The sequence below is a fragment of the Musca domestica genome, unplaced genomic scaffold (genome assembly GCF_030504385.1).
Source record: "Musca domestica strain aabys unplaced genomic scaffold, Musca_domestica.polishedcontigs.V.1.1 84, whole genome shotgun sequence".
NCBI classification, from domain to species: domain Eukaryota; kingdom Metazoa; phylum Arthropoda; class Insecta; order Diptera; family Muscidae; genus Musca; species Musca domestica.
In genome coordinates, this window is record NW_026712417.1 from 2333498 (window position 1) to 2348645 (window position 15148).

Here is a 15148-nt window from a genome sequence, read left to right on the forward strand (position 1 = left end):
ACTAATAAATTATGCTCGCTCTTATTCGAGTGACATCGAAAAATGGAGTATGCTGTATTTTTTTTCTCCCATAAAACTTCTGTCCTGATTCCGCATGGAAGCGTATATATTCCGTACCAAAAGAAATCCTTCAATTTTGAAGGAAAAAATGATTCGATCCAGAATGAGTATCAGAAAGGAGAGTGTTGAAGGAGACAGCAGGCATACACAAGGAGTATTGAATTAGAGAATGAGATAAAAAAAAAGAGTAGAGAGTAAGTTTCGTATAAAACACTCACCAATCGAAGATTCTTGCTCGCGAGAATAAATAGGAAAAATCTGAGTCCTGATTGTAATAAAGAGAGGAGAAGTTTCAGAACTGGTAAAACTGTTTCGGTCCCAAGAAACATGCATTCTGAAGACTTTTCAATCGCAACAAATAGTGGTCGGAAGTAACAAGAGGTTTTTAATCGGTATGGCACATTCTAACCGATAGTTGCAATTATTGCATGATCGTGTCTGGTCCAATATTTCGGTCGTTTTTTGAGTGATTGCTGTTGCGTCTGATCCAGTTTTAACAGTTTTATATACGAAAAACTTTCTGATCCTACCAAACAAGGGTTTGTCGAACATCTGAAAGAATGTTTCCAGCATAGGCTGGCGGTAATAGCAATTAAGTGTGATGACCTTTCCCACCTATATATCCCATTACCAAATAATGAGTTGATTAAGTTAATTTTACCACTGCTAATTACTAACAAAACAACATCCTATAAAAGAGGAACCAAACTGCCACCGAGTATCAGTAAATAAGTTTACAAACGCGGTCGATTTTTTTAGAACACTACAGTTGGGTTGAACTTAGTAAAGATTTCAATTGTTACATTGCTTTAATAAATAAATCACATCAACTTTTCTGTACACATTTCACACTCTATTTTACTTAGGGCACTCTTTGTTTCACCGACCCGCTACTCACTCGTAGTTATGATTATTAAAACTGTTGACCCTTTATGTGGGAGGTACCGAAGCAGTTGGTCAATATTGTCCAATTCGTATCTGACCTAAGTCTGATATAAGTATTACAACGTGTAAGATTTGGACTATATCGTCTATCTCCTATACTTTTTATAAGATAATATTAAAATCTTTGGAAAATGTGGAAATATGCGTGAGGTACCAGATATTTTTCTTCATCTTACAGACAGACAGTATTGCACTTAAATTTCGATTTTAAATATTGTTATTAAGTTCATATTTTCCTTGATGACCTCCGAAAAGATTTCATCCCTGCGAAAGCCGTTGTATACCCTTTGAAGTAGCTGTTTTGCAATGTGTGATAAATTGTTTTTGTAGTTTTCAATTCTAATTGTTATACGGTGTTTTTTAAATTGTTTAGGCATTCATTCCACTTAAGGGGAAATTTTTCAAGTGTTTGAAAAAAACAAATACATTTGAATGAATAATGTATAGTATTTATACAAAAACAGATATCTATTGCGTCTATGGTGGTATTGAACAATTTATATCAAATTATTTATAACAAAAATGCATTTATATGCCATGAATCAATTTTATATGCATCGACTTTTGCGCTGCAAGCCTTGAATCACTAAATAAATTGCCGTAGGTATCTGAAATAGAACAGAACAATGGTGCATACAGAATAGTTTTTTCAATAAAATAGATTTGCGGTATGTCATATCAGTTTAGGATTTAATTATATTGTGAAATTGTTTTACAGATTCTTAGTAATAATGAAAATGTAAAGATACCATGCCTCGGTTGGTATCTTTATGATGAACTTCTCCTTTCATGATGAACATGTTTAGTAAAAAAATTGAAATCAAACTTTTAAGCCTAATCCCATGGATGTGGCTAAAATACATTTCAAAAACTTCGAAGTTCTCATGACATGAGAACCTCGTTATAGATAACAAATTATGTATATTTTTCCCACGGAAGCTTAAGCATATTTAATTAATTTGATAAAAATGCAAATTCTCCCACAAAAACTAGTTTGCATAAGTGAAATTGTTTTAAAAACAGAGCGAAAGTGTGATGGCAAGAATGTAAATTTGTTGGTATAAGATTATTCCCTCAAGACCACAAAATTATTTAAAGATTTTTGCTATCAACTTAGAAATCACATCACTTTTAAACCTGATCTAAATTCTTGGGAGGTGTGAATACGTAATGTTTCTACTACCTGTCTAATCTTTATTTGTATATACAGACAGACCCCCAAAACATACATTCGAATAAATATTTATGTGTAAACACACAATACCTCTTTTTCATCTTATAACAATTCAACAAATTAAAGCCCATCCAAATATGTACAAAAATGAAAGAAAAATCTTCCAAATGGTAATGATATTTTGCTGTCAACAACTTGCTATGAATAATTATTCCATTGAATAAACAATACATTTTCCTCTGGAGCAGAGTTTCCTCAAATCTTTTTAGGTGCAGAAATACACTGGGTGTCTGTGTGTTGGTATAGATAGAAGGTGGCGGAGAGCAGAACAATTTACAGCCAACAAGTTGTTAAACACATACATACATACAAACATATGTGCCATAACAAGAAAATCCTCCCTGTGTTTTTATCAGGTGGCACAGCTTGTTGGCTAAAAATTTTTCCAACATACATATTTATAAAGGAAAGAATTATACCGTTCGACTATATCTCCTCCCTCCGTCTCAAACCAATAAATAATACAACAGGCGAATGCTATTTATAGTAGCGAATGTTTTGAATTTTATCTGGAGCCAACGAAACGTAAATTATTTTAGATAAAATGATGATGACCTTAAACATTTTCCACCAAACCATTTAGCCAACACGAAACACCCCCATGATTTACTGTAAGCCAGCTACAAAATGGTTAACTGACTTAGGTACTGCTATTCTGTTGAAGTTCGCTTGGAACTGTCTGTATGCGGCAGTATTATGTGGATGATAACATTTTGTTCACATGATTAATGATATCATTGAAAATTCTCTTCAAGATAATGTGTCGGTTGACTGTCGCGAAAATTGGAAACAGAAAAAATTAAGAGTTAATACTCAAGAAACGAAAATGTTTACAAAAAATAATGTAATTAGAAAATCTACTCTTGATTAAATAATCTCCAACACTACGGAGTGAAGCTAACACCGATTTTTGGTGATAGACTTCAATCTAGGCATGAAGAGTCCAAATTTGGATTAATTTCCCAGATTATAACCCAAGTTATAAAAAAGTAAGCAAATGCCATAGTAGTGCGGGACCGATTATGTCATATCCTACAACACTATAATATATTGGCTAAGGGAGTTTAGCTTCAAATACATGTTGGTAGATTTTTTAATACATGTTGGTAAGTTTCGAGCGGTGGCATTTGCCCTACAATTACTTCCTCTGTCGTGATAGGTATTTAAAAAAGAAATTGTGATAAATTTTACCCGTTATATGTTATCCGATGGCCATCCAAAATACTGGGCTCTTGTCCTGTCCTAAATTAATATTATTCGATAATTGTCAAAATTGATAGGACTCCATACTGACCGAAACTCTCATCTGATGCAAAATTCCGCATCGGTTTGTCTGTAATTCTTACATGTGGATCGACTGCAATCTCAGAAAAAAAATCAGTTATTGGTCAATTTCAGCCCCAAGTATTTTGGGATTATATTAATGCTGACCCCAACCATGATGCATGCAAAATTTCGTGGGGATCGGACGATAAGTGCGAACTGAAGTATGATTTCACATTAACATGGACAGACAGACACAAGACTCAGTTCGTCGAGATATAATGATCTGTTTATTAATAGGTCTAGGACCAATATTTAGAAGTGTTATAAACTTCTTGTTCCAACCAAACATTTAATACCCTCACAACATAATATTGTAGGGTAAATAAATTTAAAATAATAATCCCAATTTTAGAGCACTCATCTATTAGTAAGAAAAGTTCTAGTTTATTTTTGTGAAAAATATTAACGTCTGCCGTTTGGCTGGGTTGGGAGGGTAAAATTTTTTTCAAAACCTAAATCATGATGCGCCAAAGAAAAAGGAGGAAATAACCCACAGAAAGGCTTCATATTCTGAATTCCGAGTATCGATACAGACACATCTAGAACATCTCGAATCCCTGTAAGACACCAATCGGGACTGAGAAAGACTGGACAGAATCGGGTGGTATATTTAAATGGGGTATACACCAAGAATGGTCCCCGAAAAGCACGTATTTATTACAATTTTCTACGAAAAGGTTATCTATTCAAAAAACAAAATCGCAAATTAGCAAAATATTTTTAAAAAATATGAGCGTCTAGGAAAAATTTGGGATACCAATTCCTTAGTTTAAGAAGGAAGTGTCACGCGAAATATGTGTTATTTTCTGGCATGTGTTCATGAGGGATCAATGTTTACGGTTCCGATTGTGTTCTAATCTTGGAGCCAGAAGAAAGATTAGGCATGGTTTCCAAGTCCTAGGCATGGAAACAATGACATCTTTGACAAAAGCTGTAGTGCCCATTACGAACTTCAAATATGAAATTTAAAACGATTCCGGAGAATAATGTTGCTGAAATCATAAAATTCCGAATATCGGGAGCATCCGTTATATGGGGGCTATACGAAGATTTGTGCTGCAAATACCCATACCCATGTCATAGGCTGTAATACCCATTACGAACTTCAAATACGAAATTCGAAATAATTCCGGTAAATAGTGACGCTAAAATCATGAAAATACCGAATATCGGGAGATACCGTTATATGGGGGCTATACGAAGATCTGGAATTGCATACAAAACTTTTTGTCATAGGTTGTAGTACCTATTAGGATCTTCCACTACGGAATTTGAAACAAGATTCAGGGGAATAATGTAACCGAAATCTGGTTCACAATGTTTGAAAAAGTCGAGAAAGTAAATGTCGATTAAAATAAATGAAACCTCTCTGAATTTAACAATGACATCCTAAAACACGAGTTTCAACAATACAAAATCTAAATAACTGTTTTTCTTCTATCAAACCAACCAATGTATGTATGAAGCGAACAAAAAAATATAAAAACATTGTTATGGTTTTTTTTTTTTAATTTAATTAATAAATTTTATTTAGATTTCTTTACAGAACCTAAAAGGCTTAAGGGTTTACAACTATTAAATTATGGTTTTTCTTTATGTTTATGGAAGTTTGAAGTTGTTTGTTTTTCTTTCATTTTAACTTGTTTGTTTTTTTTTTTTAATTTATTTTTAAATTATTATTACAACTAAGATTTTCTTTTTATGAAAAAATGTTTAAGAATTTAATTTTTGTTTTATCAAAGTTTTCCTTTTTTCTGTGTATATCATTTTTAAAAATAATTTACCCATTAATGAAAAAAATATATATATTATTAATTAATGAAAATAATTAATTAATAATAACTATAATAATAAGTGTATATAGTAGTAGAGAAGAAAAAACCGTAGCAAAAAGGCGACAATAGTGGATTTTCTTTGTTGCTGTTCTTGTTTTGTATTATTATTGTTGTAGTTTATTATGAAATGTATGGTTGTTGTTGTTGCTCTTGTTCATTTTGTTTATGGTAACTTTAAAAAAGTTTAGTTTTGTTGCTTGCGTTTTTTCTTGTTCATTTATTTTTTTGTTTTATTATTATTATTATTATACTGGGGTGTGTATAGGTTGTTGTTGCTGGAAAGAGTGTTGATAGTGGAAAGTTTTGGTTGCATGGAAAAAAAAGAAAAGGGGGGAAACATGTCCTGGAGGTCTTTTGTTTTGTTTTCGAGGGGAATTTTTGTGTTTGCCTGTGTTTTTGTTTGTTTGATTTGTAATTATGCTTACACATGCGGATGTGCACAGAGTCAGAGTCTATGCATGGATAGTCTTACAGCAGAACACATAGATTTTTCTTGGGCTTTTTCTGTTTCTTTTCGGGTGACTTTTTGTTTATCTGTCTGACGAGGTCATAGAAGATATCCACAACATTCACTTTAGCTTTGGCAGATGTTTCCATGAAGGCGCAGTTGAATTGAGTGGCCAACGATTTGCCCAGCTCTTTGCCCACCACACGTTCTTCTTCTAAATCGCATTTGTTGCCCACTAGGACCATGGGTACATCGTCTGTGTCCTTGACGCGCAGAATTTGTTCCCTCAAATCTTGCAGATCATTGAAGGTGGATTGTGCTGTTATGGAATAGACTAAGACGAAACCCTGGCCGTTTTTCATGTACAGATCACGCATGGCGGTAAATTGCTCTGTACCCGCCGTATCCAATATCTCCAGCATGCATTGTTGCCCATCGACTTCCACCTGTTTGCGATAACTGTCCTCAATGGTGGGATCGTATTTCTCAACAAATATGCCTTGTACGAATTGCACGGTTAGGGCGGATTTACCTACACCACCACTGCCCAAGACGACAATTTTGTATTCACGCATTTTGATTTGTGTGCTGCTTCTGGTGGGCTGCTCTAGTTGGTTGGTTTGGCTGGCTGGCTGGCCGGCTGGTGATCGTGGTCAGTCAAGAGTGTGCAATAAAGATAGTTTCACTTTAGCTATGATTGTTGTTGCTCTCGCAGCAATTGTAAATAAGGCGAATTCCTACGATTTATTATCTCGTGCTCGTTAAGTGGCTGAAGGGGGGGAATTTGTTTGCAGCTAGTTGACCGGACTGGTTAAAGGTTAACATGCAATACTCCCCTTTTTTGGGAAACAAAAGTTCTGGAAGATATTTTTCGTAGTCTCTGCAATGCACGCTGACTTCTATTAATTTATTTTGTGTGTTATCGTCGTCGTATTAGTGGGTTTGCTCGCAGCTTGCTGTTTGTTGTTTTATAGGCGTTGTTTGTTTTAAACAAAGATTGCTTACAGTTTTGCTTTATCGACTATTTGTTGTTAATATTTAATGTAAAATAAATCCAAGTAGTAAATTTGCTTAATTTGATTTCTTATTATTATTAGTTTTTTTCTTTGTGTTTTACTTTCTTTTCTTTGCTCGTTTCTTATTCAGACTTTATTTCAGATGATGATTATTTAACTTTTTGTTGCTGCTGTAGCCGCTGTTGTCTCTGGTTTGGTTTGCATGAAGATGAGAGATGTATGTGTTGTTGGCTGGCTCGGCTCCCCTATCTCTGCTCTCGCTCTCACTCGATTTTTGTTCAACAAAGGAAATTCTTCTGTTGTGCTGTCAGTAATTAATAAGAGTGCACTCTCTTGAATCTCTCTGCTCGAATAGGGCCTTGTCTTTCTTCAACTTGTTGTTGCTATTGTGTTATTCTTTGCGGCTTTTTGGGTCTGTTGAGTTTCAATTTCCATACACACAAACACACTCTTTTAACGTTTAATTTGAAGTTTTTGGCACTATTATCTTTATTTTAAAAAATACAGCACAACAATAGAGTTATTGGTCTTGCTCTTCTTCTTCTCTTGATTTCTGGAATTTACCTCATTCACAAGTGTGCCGCCGCAAAAAGTGTAATCAAATTTCACCTAAAACGTAGATAAAAAACCACATTAAAATCATTTCTTGTAACGATGATATGGTGCAGATGTATCAATTTAAACGCCACAACCCCATTGGTATACTTTTTCATGTACATAAGGCAAAGGAGAATTGTATTGTACTACATTCTTTATTTCTTTATTAATAATTAACTCATTGCTAAACTTCACATACAACAAATTAAATTTTTGACTCAAGCTAAAGCGCTTTAATGACTCACCACAAACACACAATTACTCTTGCATTTATAAAACAAAAACTCACTAACAATTTCTTTGCTTCTACAAGCATTCACAACTCACTCAACACACATACATACATTTCTCTTTTATTAGCCACAAAAAAATTAACTTGCCTTTCTTTCGCGATGTCGAATGAGACAAAAAACGAGCAAACTTTGTGCGTTATTTAAAAACTTTTGACAATTTGTGCCTCTATTTAGTGCATAAAACGCAATGTTTCAATTTATTTACCGGTTTCTTTATCACTAGTGTCTCTTTTTCTTTATTAAGCAAAAATACGAGCTTAAAAATTCTTGTCTGTATCGATTACGGGCGTCACATCACATCAACTTGATGAATGCCAATATTGCCAGCACACAAAAAGCGACTTTTCCCCGATTTTAGGATGTGGCAACTCAGTCGAAAAACTCGACTACTCTTAATGAATTGGTAGCATTGCATTGTATAATAATTGTTATTCGGTTTAAGGGACTATTAATACCATGTTCTCATTTGAAAGTCAACTCAAAATTACAAACACGAATTAGTCTGTTGATGCGACACGATTCGTTATTCATAGTAACATAATTTATTTAACACACTTCTTGTTAGTTGATGTTTATATGAATTTTAACGAAAATACATGAAAACGTACTGATATAACAGAAGAAATGCTTATTATTAGTTAGCGTGTAATTCGATATCATAAAGAGGAAAAGTCATGACAGAAGAATACAGGTAGATGCACCAATGCTTGGGAGCATTGTTATGTCAAAAAAAATTAAATGTTTTTTCAAATACAAGAAGATTTTTTTATGTTTTCTTATACGACGTCATCCGGAGGTTATTATAATTCGTGTTTTCAACAATTTTTACAAATTTAAAAAAATTTTCATTCAACATTTTCAATTCCAAAATTGGTTTGACAGTTCATTGTCCCAGCAGCTGTGTCGATGCGTCTACCTATATTCTTCTATCATGCTTTAGAATATATGCATTGTTTACAGAGATATGGCAAGCTTTTTGTGAAAGTAACTGGTAGTCACTGCATTTTTTTTCCCAATGGCATCTTCATTTTAGTTTGAAAATAATTAACAAAACAAATTTTTATTTCTTTTCGTGAAATAAATCGATAATTCAGTTCTTCAATATAAAATACTCTATCCATTATCCATTTTTTTATTTAAATAAATTTTGCTGTTATTGCCATATTATGAATATAAAATATGGCAACATGAATTCTGTAATCTTTACGTTAAAAGATAAAGGGAAGATGGTCATACCTTTTGCTTATCGGACAGTTCATACTTAAATGAAACTTATAATAACGGAAAACGATTTATGTGTCCGACAACATCACTTTTTTATCTATCGGCAAGATGTAATAACCGGCCATAGTAACATAGTACTAGTATGAGAACGAAGAAGAAATACAGGGTGAGATAAAAAAAAACTACAACAAAGTAAAATGCCACTATTTGTAATTTTTTTCTTTTTAAATTATAATGAATGAAAGCAAAAAATATTGGAAATAGCATCAAATTTTAGAATAAGTTTAGATTTGTTCGAATTGGTCACCTTTGGCACGAATTATGACCTTCAAGCGGCCAATGAAACCGTCACACGCTGCCCGACTGGTGCTCTGTGGTATTTTGGCTCGACACTTTGGTATTTTTTAGTGACAACTTTGCTTTCCAAAATTCTCCAGACACAATAGTCCAACGGATAACCGGAGATTTTGGTGGCCATTGTGCGCTGGAAATGAATTGAGGAACCTCATTTTGTAACCATTCTCGGGTGGTACGTGCTGATCCCTGTTAAAATGTCCAGGGTCTGCGGCCAAAATGTTTGCGTGTTTGCGTGCGTAGGCTTTAATACACCCCCAGAATATTTTCGCGATAATATTCGACATTTATTCTGATGCCACGGTCAATTAATACAAGTGGAGAGCGACCATCGGCTGTTATGGCGGCCCAAATCATCACCATGGCCGGCGCTTGAGTTCTGGTGGCCAACCGAAGGTGCACATTTTCAGCTGACCTCTTTGGCAAGTAAACACGATCATTTTGTTTGTTTACAAACTGCTGGACAACAAATGTTTTCTCATCGAAGAAAACCAAATTTAGGAGTTCACCACATTCGGCCAAGCAAAGCAACTCTTTAGATCTTTTGAGTCTATTTTCTTTCTGTTGTGATGTAAGTTGTGTAAGCACTTTTGAAATTTCACTGGCTTTACCCAGAGCTCATTTTTCAATATCTGCCGAATGGAATATTGCGATATGTTCAGCTCAGGAGCCATTTTTGGCCACTGCGACGCGGGTTTCGATAAAGTAGCTTCTTTACTTTTCGAACCATTTCTGCTGATGTTGCTGTTTTCTTTCGTCCACTTCCTTGACGTCGGTCTACGCTACCAGTATCACGGTAAAGAGCGATGGTACGAGACACGAAAGATTTATTCACATTTAAATACTGGAGTGCTCTTACGATAGCCACTTGTGGTTTTCCAGCCAAATATAAAGAAATCACACTATCACGCTTGAATTCCATCACGAATAACTTTTTTTTCGAAAAAATTCTTACCAAAATGCTTTTGTACGCTTGTAAACAATGGAATAATTTTAACAGATGTCGGACGAGTGGCTTAGAAATGACAGCAGTCTGAAGTTGATTGCAGTTTTTCATCTCACCCTGTATATTCTTCTACCATGGTCTTTTTAGGGAATAAAAAGGACTCTGCAGTATTGGTGATTCCGAAGAATTCCTCCATCAGGATATGTCGATTTTCATTAAATTCTGCTGAGTAAGACATATCCTTCTTCACTTATATAAAATTTATTTTACATTCTCTCTCTCAGTTTAAGAAATAAACATCTTCCGGCCCAATTCCCCGGCATCCCATTCCTAAAGTTTGCATATTTAATTGAAATTAAATCTTTTTTTTTTTTTGTTTTAATTGATTAGCATTTTTATTGTTAATTTTATTTTACTTAAATTGGCCAACACTTTGGGCAAAAACTAAAATTACAATTTAAAAAAATACAAAAATTCGTTACAAAAATTTAACGATCAATTACAAAAAAAAAAAAAAAGAAAAGAAACAAAATAATATACTTTTTGCAAAACAAGAAAATAAAGCATTTTCGTTTTCTTCGTATAGAAAAGGTAACGATTACGATCGGCATATACGATGTTACTCGTCGCGTTCAACGTATTTTTGTTACCATACCAGCTGCAATTGTAACACCTGAAACACGTAACATTATGCGACCCAATTCCTTAAAGTCCGAATAACGTTCTATACATATGGGTCTTGTTGTTTCCAGTTCAATCAGGGCACAGGTGTTGTTGCCCAAACAACGTGGTTTTTTCTTAATAACCTCCCCCGTACCCTTGTGTATCTGTGCGTTTAGTTTACTAATAACAGCTGGTTCGATAAGTGACTGATGATGCAATAGCACCGGAAAACCAATTGTAATTGGTACTTTAATATTGAAAATTAGCAGACGAACTTGAAAACGTGTCGTCACCGGTATTGGATGCTGCGGATCACATATAATGCCTCCCACAGTAATGTTATTTACATCAATTCCTGACAGTGTAATGGCCACTTGATCCCCGGCAAAGGCATTGTTTTGTGGCACTTCATCTATGAGCAGACTTTTGACTTGACCTTGTTCTCTGAGAGCTCCCACCAATACGCGATCGTTGACACACAAGGCACCGGTTTCTATGCGACCCGATATACAAAATCCTGAAGATGTACCCTTAAATATATCCGAAATAGACATACGAAATGGCTTGTCCACAGAGCGTTCAGGAATTTTAAAATTATCTATAACAGCCAATAGATGTGGACCTTTGTACCAGGCTTTAAGGGCAGGCTCGGTGGCTGGTTTGGCGAGATTCTCTCCAGTCAATCCTGAGCATGGAGTGTATGTTACATCGGATTCTTTGTAGCCAGCTTGTTTAAGGAAAACTTTGAGTTTTTGAACAATTTCATCGAAACGTTCTTTGGACCAGTCTACCGTGTCGAGTTTGTTAATTACAACACCCAATTGGTTGACGCCCAGTGAACGCACCAAGATGGCATGTTCTCGTGTTTGACCGCCTAAATCAAAACCAGACTCAAACTCTCCTCGGGTGGCATCAATAACCAATAGGGCTACATCCGCTTGTGTAGCACCTGATATCATATTGGGTATAAAATCCTTATGGCCTGGAGCATCAAGAAGTGTGATTATTTTCGTTTCCGTTTCGAAACGGAAATGTCCAACATCCATGGTGATACCTGAAAACAGAGAGAATTTTGATATGAATTGTATAGCATCATGAGGTTAGGGTGTGTTACGTATATGCTTAAATCGAATCATCAGGATTTGAAAACAAAATTATGTTAGTACACAATTTGCGATAAATAATTTAATTAGTCCATGATGAATGGATCCTTCAAAGTATTGGCATAATCGATGTAACCGTGGGGAACCCTCCGCCATCTGTTGGCCTTACCGTATCACCTTGTCAATAAACTTTGATTCGAACAGAATGGATCAGATTTTTTTCACACAGCTACAAAGAGCAAAATCCATCGCAAATTTTAGTTCGGTATTTTCTTAATTCATTATATAAAGTCTGGACCCCTTGTGCAGCCAGCTGGTGACTTGGCGGTCTTGTTTACCGCAGGAAGCTATGAATTGCGGACGAGTTTAAAATGGGGGTAGGGGTAATTGGGTAGTGGATATGCATATACTATAGCATTGTGATTGCGAAAAAATTGGAACAACTCCCATTTCTAGATCACATCTGATTAATGTACTTATCATTATGAAAAATGCACATTATTTGGTATTATTTCAGACCGATCCGAGTGTTTTTTGGCATCACGGCACATTCTCGATGAATGTTTGTTCTTGGAATCCCCGGGTTCACACACTTAATAAAATCTTTCACTGAAATGAAACCTGAAAATTATTTCCGCATTAACATTCAGAAATCTTACCTCTTGCTCTCTCCTCGCCAGTCTCATCCAATACCCAGGCATACATAAAACTTTGTTTGCCCAATTTCTTGGACTCCTGTTCATGTTTGTGCATAACTCGTTGCGAAACATTGCCGGTATCGTACAACAAATGGCCCATTAACGTACTCTTGCCAGCATCCACATGTCCAATGACAATCATGTGGAAATTATGTTTTTGATCGGAACGCTCCTTGACGTATAATTGTTTGGCATCACGCTGCGATTGTTCTTTGGAAACCTTAAAAACATTTGCATCCAAAACTCCGCCACCACCACTTGCAGTCTTTTTATTGGAATCGTCGACAAATTCGACGGGAGTATTGCGTCCAGAAAGGGCCGGGGAACTTGGCAAAGCTGGAGAGCTTACCTCAAAGCCTCGCTTTACTTCACTTTGTGCAGCTGTGACCTTAACGACTGGTGTCGCAGGGGCAGATGTTTTTCTATCTGCCAACTCACTCAGCAAGATTTTCGGCGGCACTGCTGCTTTGCTTATCACATTAGCTGTGACATCCTTCTGCATACGTTTAGCTTTGTTCTCCGTCTCATCGTTTAGTATTTCATCTAATATTTTATTAATATCATACGCAAATTTTATCGAAGTCTCCACAATTCGTTTCTCGGATATGGTATCGCCCACAACACTTCTAACCTCATCAATGCACGATGTCAACTGGGCCTTTTCCAAATCGTTCAATGAAGGCATCTGAAAGTTATCCGAATTTCTTCTGGACTTTTCATACGACTTTTCCTCCTCAGCATCCTCGTCTTCTTCCTCTTCGGCAATGTCTTTATTGTCACGCATAAATGCCGACATCGATTGATGTCCCCTCGCCCGGTCGTACAGCCACTGTTGGGCATCTGTGGGCGATATACAGCTATCATCATCGACGGAGTGGCCGTAGACATCATCATATCCGTCGTACTCGTCGTCGTAGTCCATCCTTCGAACAATTCTGTGACGTGACATGTTTCTTGTCTTCGCCTTGTAACCTCTTTCCACCAACAACAAAATTTACTTTCAAAGCTTTGCAAAGTCTGGGGGATTTCATAAATTCAGTTTATTTTGTTTTATTAAATGCAGTGATTAAGCTTTCGTTGGATTTTTCTGATTTTGTGAAATTCTTGGGCTCGTGAACACATTTGACACATTTGAAAACAATTATACAAAAATGACAAACATTATGACCACTATACGTTACGATTCCTGTCACCGGACAACTAATTACAGAAATAGAAACAGCTGTCGGTGGCTTTTTGCCATTTTTGTGTGCGTGACTACACATTATAGAAGAATACAGGTAGATGCATGGTACAATGATATCAAGGTAGGGCTATGATACCATATGATTTTAATTTTTTTTTATTTTCTTGGCTTAATATGTCATCTTTATTTGTTTATGTATTTGTTTTCTTTTCAATAACAAAACAATTGTTCAGAAAATATTCAAATTCGGGTGTTTTCAAAATGTTTATTTCAACGTATGCATCGACAAAATCTAGAGTTTTTGTAGCGAAATAATCCTTTAGAGATATATAGTACATGATTTTGAAAATAAGTGTTGACCTTTCATTTAGTTATCGCGTTTTTTCAATTATTTATTCAAAATAAATGCAACAAGTTGTTTGATTTTTATTGTTTTGATACTAGTTCTGACATTACAAGCCAAACAGGTAGACCTCTATACTTGCAATTATTTCAAAGTTGGCCTACCTTCTCTTCACTGTACCTTGGGTAGATGTATCAACGCTTAGGAACATTGATACTTCAATTTTTTAATGTTTTTTTTAATGAGTAGATTTGTAAATGTTTTCCTATACGAAGCCAATCGGAGGTAGTGATGATATCCATTATTTTTTTCAAAAATTTCGATTCAAAATTTGGTTTGACAGTTCATTGGTTTTCATAGCTGTGTTGATGTGGCTATGTGTACTCTTCTAATATTCTTTATTCCTCTCACGTTTTAAAATAGCAGGCAAATTGAAGAAAACACTCACAAATAAGAAGTTATCAGCTTGTGGCTGTTGGTTTTGAAGGATTGCTATCTAGATTTCACATTTCTAGTCTTCCGTTCTCTTACTTTCTGAACAACATTAAGGTGAGAACACATTAAACGGTTTTATAGAAGGTGTGAGTCATAGGCTAGCTGCTAACACCCGCCGATGACTTAAGCCGGTCAAAAAAGCGTTTTATTTATTCTCACCTTAATTATCTCATAGGGAATTTTATGACACAATTGCAGAAGGTAGAACAAATCTACACTCTAAATAGAATTTGTTTTCTTTTAGTGCCCTAATGCCATGTTTACGTTAGAACTTTATGTAGGGTTAACCTTCTTTGAGAGGATTTATTTGAAGTAAAAGTAATGGATATGACAATTTAAATCCAAATCTAGTGGGTCTAGTGGGTTTTGTCGAAACATATAC

General features: G+C 35.3%; 2 protein-coding genes across 4 annotated transcripts; both read right to left on the reverse strand.

Annotated features, from left to right (window-relative positions):
• Positions 1 to 5573: 5573 nt before the first annotated feature.
• Positions 5574 to 8097, reverse strand: LOC131806690 (ras-related protein Rap1). Of its 3 annotated transcripts, none has more exons than XM_059131242.1 (2): positions 7960 to 8097; positions 5574 to 7473 (listed from the first exon to the last, which is right to left on the reverse strand). In XM_059131242.1, exon 2 carries the CDS (start codon positions 6421 to 6423, stop codon positions 5869 to 5871), a length of 555 nt encoding a protein of 184 aa, XP_058987225.1. In that variant the 5' UTR covers positions 6424 to 7473; positions 7960 to 8097; the 3' UTR covers positions 5574 to 5868. The 3 variants fall into 3 exon arrangements, with proteins under 3 accessions (XP_058987225.1, XP_058987226.1, XP_058987227.1); XM_059131243.1 differs by lacking the exon at positions 7960 to 8097 and adding an exon at positions 7707 to 7832; XM_059131244.1 differs by lacking the exon at positions 7960 to 8097 and adding an exon at positions 7570 to 7588.
• Positions 8098 to 10662: 2565 nt separating this feature from the next.
• LOC131806694 (protein HBS1-like) lies at positions 10663 to 13938 on the reverse strand. The gene is made up of 2 exons (XM_059131254.1): positions 12704 to 13938; positions 10663 to 11995 (listed from the first exon to the last, which is right to left on the reverse strand). The coding sequence occupies exons 1-2, from the start codon at positions 13689 to 13691 to the stop codon at positions 10911 to 10913; spliced, it is 2073 nt and encodes a 690-aa protein (XP_058987237.1). The 5' UTR covers positions 13692 to 13938; the 3' UTR covers positions 10663 to 10910.
• Positions 13939 to 15148: the final 1210 nt, after the last annotated feature.